Source organism: Athene cunicularia, assembly GCF_003259725.1.
Source record: "Athene cunicularia isolate RWA chromosome 11 unlocalized genomic scaffold, athCun1 chr11_part1, whole genome shotgun sequence".
Classification (NCBI taxonomy): Eukaryota; Metazoa; Chordata; class Aves; order Strigiformes; family Strigidae; genus Athene; species Athene cunicularia.
The window spans coordinates 10,361,211-10,370,924 of NW_020799113.1; the positions used below are offsets into that span (position 1 = coordinate 10,361,211).

The window sequence follows — 9,714 nt, forward strand, 5'->3', positions numbered from 1 at the left end:
TACTTTACTTCAAAGCAATCTTAAATGCTGCTATTTTGAGGACAGGCATTGGGAAAAGGGAGTAGAATGGAGTAAATCATCTTTAATTTTTTTAATTTAGTATGTCGGTATTTCCTAAATTCAGTAATTGTGCAGATATTTAGATGCTATTTCATCCATTCAAATTAACAACCACTTATGCCCCATGTAAATCCCTGTACAAATGGCAAAACAGAGTTATAAGCTGCTGTGGGAAAAAGCCCAACCTAACCTCAACCAAACTAACCAAAACTCAAGCCAGTTTCAATGGAAAACCCAAAGGACCCCTAATTTCCAGGACTTCCAGCAACTGCAGTAGTATATGTCCAAAGAATACTACAGGGGACAAGAGAGGTAGGCTATGATTCTTGTTAGAAGACAACCTGTTTGTATCTCATACTTTGAAGAAAGGTTTCAGAGAATTCATCCTAGTGTAATAACTACCCTGGTAATACTGCCAAGAGCAGTGTCTGGATGACTTATTTAATGCTTAATATTAGTGCACATAAATTAATGTTGCCATGTAGGAGTGAGGGAACATGACTTTTTCAAAAGAATTTTCTGCATTTCATATCCAAGAGTCATTTTTCATTGTTCACAAAGGCAATGACCATCCCGATTTTGCTAATTCTCTGGCCGTGTTTGCATGCCTGCAAACCTTTTCAAAATGTAGTAGAAAGAGAGAATATTCCAGCATGTACAATTAAAAAAAATAAATAAATAAAAAAAAACCAAAACAAAACCAAAACCTCTTATAGAGAATAACTTATCTGGGCAACATAATCACAGTTCTGACCTATCTACTACTCTGGTTTACAAGACACAAGACATCTCACAAGAACTATTTTATATCAGGATACAGTAAAACATTAAAAATGCAATGCTGCTTGTAAAATCTGAACAAAAACTTGGTAGATAACTAGAAACAGATATGTTGCCCAGTAGAAACAGGTCTATTTGTATAGTAGGCTGTATAAACAACGCAGTTGTATAATCTATGCAAGCCATCACCAGTCCTGCTCAGAACGCAATCTGATCATACTAGTCGTAGGAATTATCTGCTATGGGCTGTGCAAGGAGACACAGCAGATTATAAATAGATTTACAGATTTTAACACCAGAGGGAACAATTATCATCTAGTCTGATCCACTGTACAACACAGGCCAAAGACCCTCACATCAGAATTCCTGCATCAAATCATAACTACAATCTGAAACTTCCTTGTTTTGGTTTAAACGCATTCTGTTTCAACCACAGAAATGAAGAAGAACACAACATGCCCTAAGTAAACTGTTTGACTGGTTAAAGTATTTTCAATACTCAAAATGCGTGCCTTATTTGAAGCTTGAATTTGTCCAGAGCCTGTTTCCTACTACTGAACATTGTTACATTTTTTTCCATTTTTCCTTGCTAGATTAAACAGAATTTTTTAATAAAAAAATCTATTCTGTAAGGAAGGTACTTGCAGATACAACCCAGTCACCCTTTCACCTTCTCTCCCTGTTGAGTGGAACACCCTTCCCAATTTTTAAACGTCCTTTTAAATTATGGGTACCTACTCAAGCTTTGATGAAATTTCAACTTCATATTAATCTTATACAGTCCAAGATTGTGTTTACATCCATAGCTATAGCAATCACCTAACAGCTCATATTCTGTTGCTTCTCCACCATAATCCCAGGCCCAGATCATCAATGCCTCTAGTATTTGTTCCTTTACGTTTTGCTGATTTAAAATTCATATTGTTGAAAAGAGCCCACTTGACTACAAGTGACTAATCAGTGCCTCCCCATGATTTTTAGCATCTTACCATTTTTGTGCCATTGGTGAATTTTATCAACACTGATTTTATATATCCTTCCAAATAATTATGAAATACCAAATAGATGGTGCTGAAAGCACTGCTGTGGAACTGCCAGTTTATGTGTCACTTCATCTCTGTATACTGGCTTTTTCTGGTGGGGGGATTATCACATGGAACAATCTACTTTCACAAGCCTTGGGAGAAAGGGAGAAACTTGATAAAATTTACTTTCATAAAATAAAATTGAATTAACTATGCTACTAATTATTAATTAGTTAACAAATACATTCTGTAATTTCACCCAAAACTTATGTGAGGATAGTCCATTTATAATTTCAAGGTCTTAATATTCTTTCTTTTTAGAAATACTAGAATAGCCAGAGATTTTTCACTACTACGAGTGCTCTGGAACTTGTTCTGTGTTCCAAGTCTTGTTTTGTAAAATGAACTTTAATGATTTGAAGAGTTCTTCAGCCAGGGTTTTTAAGACTTTATCTATAAGTTATCCAGTCTCATTCATTCAAAAAAAAAATTAAAATGTAGTGGGCTACAGTGCAACATTATCATTACTGAATGGCAGAACTGTATCATTGGGAAATACTTACAAAAGCATCACGATTCTTTCTCTGAACAGAATGGAAGAGTATTTTAGTCTTCAATACCATGACTGATAATTCTTTATCCCTTCTTGTCCAGTATTAGCAAGATACAAATTGTTAAACCTGCCTGACCTACAGAATTTTACCCTGTTCTCCATAACCCTAATGGCCACATATGTATTTTTACTATTACTTCTAGTCTCAAATTGCTGCACTTCTTAAATATCTATTTATATTTCGTGCTGTGAGCTTCTTGATTCATTTTTCATACTTAACATGCAGCTTCTTAAAAATCCTACACTCCCCTTTCCCACTGAATGCCCCCCCCCTCCTTTTTAGATAAGATTTCTTAGGGAGTTTGTTGATGGAGTATGTTCCTCTGCTCCTCATAGTGCTGCTCCTCAGTACAGTGAGGGCTGTGCATCAGCACGAGAACCCCAACACCTAATGCTTTTGGCAGCCAGTAGTGGGGTTTTGACAGTCACTCAGGGAGAATGTGAGTTGCAAATTGATCCTGTACATTTCTAAACAAGCTATAGTTTCCTTTTATGCAAAGTAAATGAAATCAAACATCTTATAATTCCAGAGAATACTGCTTAATGAAAATATTGAAAACATTTTCCAGCATTTTTTATTTTACCATTGAAACAGTTATTGATAACCTATTTTATCCATTTTGCAGCAGATATTTTAGAAATGAATTGCTGTATGGTTTAATTAGTTCATTATTATGCCTATTCTTACACGGTAATTTCTTTTATCATTCTAATCATTCACTTCACAGTTTTTAAACCAAATGGAATATCAAAGGTTCTGTAGGATTATTTTTGGATCCTGCACATGTTTCACCACACAATTAATCTGTTTGTCAGAAATACTAGTTAAGTTCTTCTCTTTACTACTTCCCTTTAATAGTGATTTTTCTCTATTATATAAGATGAAACTATGCCTACTCTGTACAAGGACAGACTTTTGATGCTTTTGACTCAGTTTATTAAAGATTTTCCAATTGTGCACTAGGTATTACAATAAAATATTTTAATTTTTATAAAGTTTTATAATTGAATATTTTCCTTTCTTTATATCTCATCTGCAATATTTATTTAGTCTTTTTACATGTCTTTACTTAGTTAAAACGCAGAGAGATAAATATGGTTGTTACTTTGCAGGGAAGATTCAGTACATTAATATAAACCGTACACTAATTCCCCCAAAGCATATATATATGTTGTAAACCTGAAGACTTTTTACACAGCTGCTTATTGCTAAACAGTGCCTTGTCCAGAAGGGGACAATCTGTGTCTCTAATTGCTGTCACTGAAGCTGAGATTCATTATGTGACTTTCCCATTAAAATGTGAGCATTAATTTGTATAATGAAATATCACCCACTGCAGTGTTCATTAGCCATGCCCTACTGTATACTGCACATTGTTAGCTACCTAGAAACTGTAGTTAATTTCACTAATGGATATTTCCCTACTTAGTGTTTGGTAGGAAATTTATACTGTAACATTACCTCTTAAACTTTTAAGGAAATTTAAATTCAATCAATTATTTTCAACAAAAGTTTGGGATGTCATTAAGACAGGAGAAAAGGCATGCTGTACAATGTTAAGGATGGGAAATCTGGAGAAATCTAGAGAAATGAAAAGTCCTTTTAGTTCATCTTAGAAATGTAAGAATAAAGGATGTTCAATACCAAAATTGTCTCCTCTTGGAGCACACATACCCATTTTCCTTAATTATTCATATTGCTCATCCCACTACAAGCGCCTTCAGAGAATGGCAACAGGCAGTCTTATTTTAGGAAGAAAATGTGAATTGGATTCATTTAAAACAGCACCATTTTTACTGTATTTCATCTGTTCATCTAAGCAAGTTTTAAAATTGGCTAGTCACATTTCCAAGGGAAAATGCTGTAACACTGTAAATGTATATAATGCATCTATTACATGTAAGATGTGTGTCATACATATAATAACTTAGTGAACACAGCCTTGCCAAGTTTTTTCTTCCTATCCTTCTCTTTCTCAGGTTTCTTCTGCTTAGCACAACTCGAACCTTCTTCAGGGCTCCACACTGCTCATGCACATTCTTTTTTCATTGTTCAAGGGATTTAACTGTGCCAGTCGTCCTGGGAATATACCTGAGCATCTTATGACCACACACACCTAAAGTGGTCTAGAACTGCAGTAGCTTCTGAATGTTAACACAAGGTGCAAAGACGTGCTAGAGCTAATCTGAAACTGGCCCCTGTCATGTGTCATTTGTCAAAGGTAAAACGTCAGAAATTTGAATTTTTTACATTTAACTGTTTCTTTACAGTCCAAAGGCCTAGGCATGTAAAGTAAAAACCACACCCATTTATTTGATTTCAGTGGGAATTAAGAGTGCCTAAGAACACAAAGAAGATGCCCAGCTCCCTGAATGAAGGAACCTTAAATTGCTGCCCCCCAAGGGAAAAATGGAAACTCTGGAACTATCTGCATATGGCACATTATGGGTCTGAGATACTTAGGTGTTTGGTTTTTTCCCCCACAAAGTCTGAGCATCTTTAAGATTTCTGTATTATAACCTCATTATAACCTGTATTATATATTATTTTATAATCAGGAAGCTGAATCACAAAGTGGCCAGTACACCCACATGTCTACTAAGCACTACATGCTTTGCCCTTGTTTCTGCATCACTTCACTCAGTGAGTTTCTGTGATTTGAAGTAGGTAGCTCTGAAGAAGCAAGACCATACAGCCTGTCTCTATTCACTGGTCAGCATAAAGAAGTCATCTAGGAGGATGATGAGAGGCTGTCTGTCCTTCCTAAGCCCTGAGGCTCTGAAGCATTTTGCCCTTAGAGTGCTTCCTCTCTTCTCTTGGGGTCATACTAAGGAGCTGTCTCGTCCTTCAACTGTTTTTAGAGCAAGGAAGAGGAGAAACTGGTTTCACATAATTATGCCCTTTTCTTCTTATCATATGGGAACAATCAAAATCCTATCTTACTGTCTTCCCCTTAAAGCTCTTCCTGGCTGAATATCATTGAATTAGATAAGAAAAATCCCCTGCGATCGTGAGTTGGTATTCAACTGAGCATGCTAAATAAAAACCTTGATTTTTTTTTTTTCCTTCAAAAGCTTATTATATGATAGCAAACTACACAGAAACTGAGGCTCAGTGTGGAGAAGGTTGCAACCATGAAATATTCAATGGAAAAAAAGAAGCAACCCAAGCAAGTAGCTAATTCTTCTAAAACAGAGCACAGCTTTCTCCTCTTGTGGAGGGTTAAACAGCTTCTCTAGCTTTTTTGGGCCAATTGCCACAGAAGCACCTCCCGGCTGGATCAGACTTAGGGCCTTGTCTTGGCATGTGTACCCAACCAACCTACTCGTGTGCCTCCAAACACACAGATGTTCAAAGGAACCTGACTTCTGCTGAACTGCTTGAGCTCATCTCTAACAAACAGGTGCTGTGAGAACAAGAACAGTAATTGAGTTAATGTAGTGGAGAAACACAGTAAAGTGTTTTTTATCAGTCAGTTATATGATCCAGGCATATAATAAAGACAGAGGGTGACATAAAAGGCAGGAAACTGTCCCTGGTAAGTATGAGCTAACCAATATTTGTTTAATAACTGGTATCTATTACATCATTTCCATTTACTGCAAAGCAACTTAATTTTTATTTAATAACTCTAGTAATTTGCTGATTTACATTTTTATAATACTTATTAGTATTATTTCCAATATGTAAAACATTGCTCCATTTAAATATACTCTTGTCATTATTTACAAATACTTTGTTCTCAACCTAATGGAAATTGATCTACATCTACTTTAAAATTATAATGATTTTATATATATTGCAAATGTTGTTTCAACAGTCTGTATGATTTTTTTTTCTTATTTTATACATGGTTTATTTTTTCTTGTTTGAATTTTTTTAGTCAGTTTTAATATGCAAGTTTTATGGAATATTTCCATTGCAATTAATTTACTTTCCATTAGTTCTAAGCCACAAATACCAAATGCATAATCACTGCCATCTTTAAAACAAGAACAAAATGACCACTATATAATAAAACAAAAGGGAGACATGGGTATCCTTAGGTTACTTTAAAGACTTTGTGTGTCCAATAGTAAAAATGTCAAACTGTTTAAACTTCATAGTTACAAGATTATTTTCCAATAAAATAACTACCATTTATTTACTTTTACTACATTAGAGAGCACACAAATAAGGTTTTCACTGTGTTTTTTTTTTTTTTTTTTTTTTTTTTTTCAAATTCTAACACACAGAAAGGAATATTCCTGCCCTAAATGGTTTACAATCCAATCAGACAAAACTAAATTAGGGTGCCAAATTTTAAAATTCAGATCAAACCAGTGTGGTATACTCCTACTCCACAATCCAAAGAAAGAAGAATAAAAATAAAGAAACTTTCCCATCTCAACAATGAAACGTTTTTCTTTAAATAATTTTCAGCCTTCAATTTCAATTTTTTAGAATCAGGTCTCACATTTGCAAACGCAACATTAAGTATTACATCTGTGGAAACACATAAGAGAAACATGGCTGATGATTTTGAGAAGGGAGGAAAATACTGCTTATCTGGTGCTTCAGTGAAAGAAAAGTTAAAAGTGAAGTTTTTCAAGTAGAAGGTACCACTGGAAACTATTTCTTCATGCAATTTATTTTACCTATCAATTAGAAAAGTAGCAGTAAAATTCTGAAATTAATTTTAAATGGTTTAAAAATAAAATTACTCCACAATTAGAGTACCCAGTACATGTGTTTCCACAGAGAAGTATCCTAAATCTTCAGATTTGCATACTCTCCCAAAGTCTGCTATGATACTTAAGACCTGGAAGAAAACAGTATCATATTGGCCATATATAGAACCTCTAGTGATGCCGACAGGACCTGAGGATATCAACACTGGATGTCAGATTTTAATTATGGATAGAGTAAGTCTTCTTATATATACTGAGTCTCTTCATAACCTTACCATGCACATATGTACTTTTAAGCAAATAAGGTATTAAAATTTAAATGGAGTGGACATAGTTTATTAGTATCAAGAGCAGTCCACCCAATGAGTGACATACCAAAATAAAGTGGGAATCCAGACCAGTAGTAAGTCTCTGTAGGGTAGAAATGCTGTGATTGTTACTAAAATAAAACATGATAAGTTTTACCATAGTGCAAAACATGGTAAATTTTACTACTTACAAGTACTAAGTCGGGTAAATTCTAGTGGAAAATAAAAAAAAGTAAATTCATGAAGCTGATGTATTCATATGAACAGTGAGAGGTTAAAAATGAGCATGCTAAATGGAACAAAAATAGTAACTCTGAGAAAAACATACAGAATCCCTAAGCAGATGCTAAGGAAGGCCTTTGAAGCAGTTAGTATAACTAAGTCTGAAACCAATAGGCTTATGCCTATTGAAGGACAAGGGTAATTGAAGGAAACAGTGATGAAGCAGGGAAGGAGACAGAAATAACCTCAACTGGGAAAAGATGATTCTATTAAAGTGGTCTTTATCCAACAACACATTCCTTGTGCTTTTATTTAAGACTGTCATATATCTTTCTCAAAAGACTTTCTCCAACTAATGAGTCCAAATCTATACTGGGAATTAAGGCTCCTAGCCACATATTACGTTAACCCCCACACACACATGGCATGTGTCGACAGTGCTCCGCTCACTTGTTCCTCTCACCTGTATGTATTCTCAAGTGGACCTTTAAGTGGTGTGATGTTCTGAAAGTTTTTCCACAATATGGGCAGTCTTTCATGGCAGAACCAAGGCTCCTGTCTCTCAGTAAAGCTGGCTGCTGGACTCCTACAGATCTCCCAGCTTCTTCTCCAATGTCTGCAACACAGAAATGTTCTCACATCACTTCAGCACATGTCAGAAGTTGTTCTCACTAAAACTGCTAACACAACACAAAGTTAAACATGTCAATACTACACCTGTCTATTTCATTCTTTAAATCTGACAGAATGCTGACAATTCATGTATTTTCTTGTTATTGTCTTAAATTATTTCATCTTTCCTATCATCATTTTAAGCAGCATATGGTACCTTTATATTGAACTGAATTATACAAGAAAAGAAACAGCTGTGTCAGCAGCTGGTTTGATTTCTTCTTTTGCTTAGTTCCTATTAATTTTTGCCCAAAAAGTTTTAGATTATTGTTTTGTTGAATCTATTTGATTTATAAGTATTTTGAAAATTTATATGCTTTTAGAGGGAAAAAGTTTGCATTGGTATGTTAAAACCTTCCAAAACAACAGAATTGCAATGACAGGGGGGTCCAACAGCAGTGGCAATGTCTACACACCAAGCTAATCAACTTCCTTCTGCAAAATTTCAGCACTTCAGTTACAACATATGACCTAGTGAGTGACCTAATATCAAGGGAAATGCAATGACAGAATTGGTCAGATTAGGGGGAATGCCTTCTCCCTCTCACTCGCAGCTCCTGCGTTTTTTCTTCCTGTGTTCAAAGCTACACTTATGCTTTGCATCATAATATGATGGGTGAGAATCCAGGATATCTCTTGCCTGATATAAAGAAATGGTCATTCTCAGCCATCTTGAATAAGTTGCTATTATCCAAGCAGGCTATGAACAAAATAACTTACAAAAGACTGACATAAAAATTGCAAAAATGTATTTTACAAAAGTCGTTATTCAAACCACACAAGACTCATCTATCATTTTGTAGGTACAGGGTCATCTAATATCACATACATGGATCAATTCACAATTTCACCAAAAGGTACCATGACAGATGTTGAAATTCTGAACCGGGTTTACACTTCTGGCACACTACAGAGGTGCAATACCCATGGACGTGTCATCACACCCCTATGCAAAAGCTGAGGTGTCTGGGTTATACTGAGGTGGGAGCATATAGTTAAAATCTGCATGCAGAGTCTTAATTATTTCGACCATAAACTACTGACCAAAAATGTCCTGTCTTTACCCATTTGATATGTAACCAAAGCTGTCAGGAAACATAGTGCAGTTTACACAGTGTTGCCTTTCAAATGGAAGCGATGGGACATAAGAAAGACTTTAACATTTGGCTCTAATAAGAACTATTCACACAGTAGTAGAGACTCAAATACCACATTTCTGGAAAAGGTAACACTAACAGGCATTTTATTATTTATTAAAAAATGGTCCCTCTAAACTATTTGGCTTAAAGCTGAAGGCAGGCGATGACAGTGTGATTAAATATATATATATATATATATATATATATATATATATATATATATA

General features: G+C 35.0%; 1 protein-coding gene across 11 annotated transcripts in view; it reads right to left on the bottom strand.

Moving 5' to 3' along the window:
- Positions 1-9,714, bottom strand: part of ZNF536 (zinc finger protein 536) — a 344,968-nt gene that overhangs the window by 126,463 nt on the left and 208,791 nt on the right. For all 11 annotated transcript variants that reach the window (XM_026856597.1, XM_026856595.1, XM_026856598.1 and 8 more), the window contains one exon: positions 8,143-8,295. In XM_026856597.1, the coding sequence (XP_026712398.1) occupies positions 8,143-8,295 (153 nt within the window). The remainder of the gene's footprint in view (positions 1-8,142; positions 8,296-9,714) is intronic.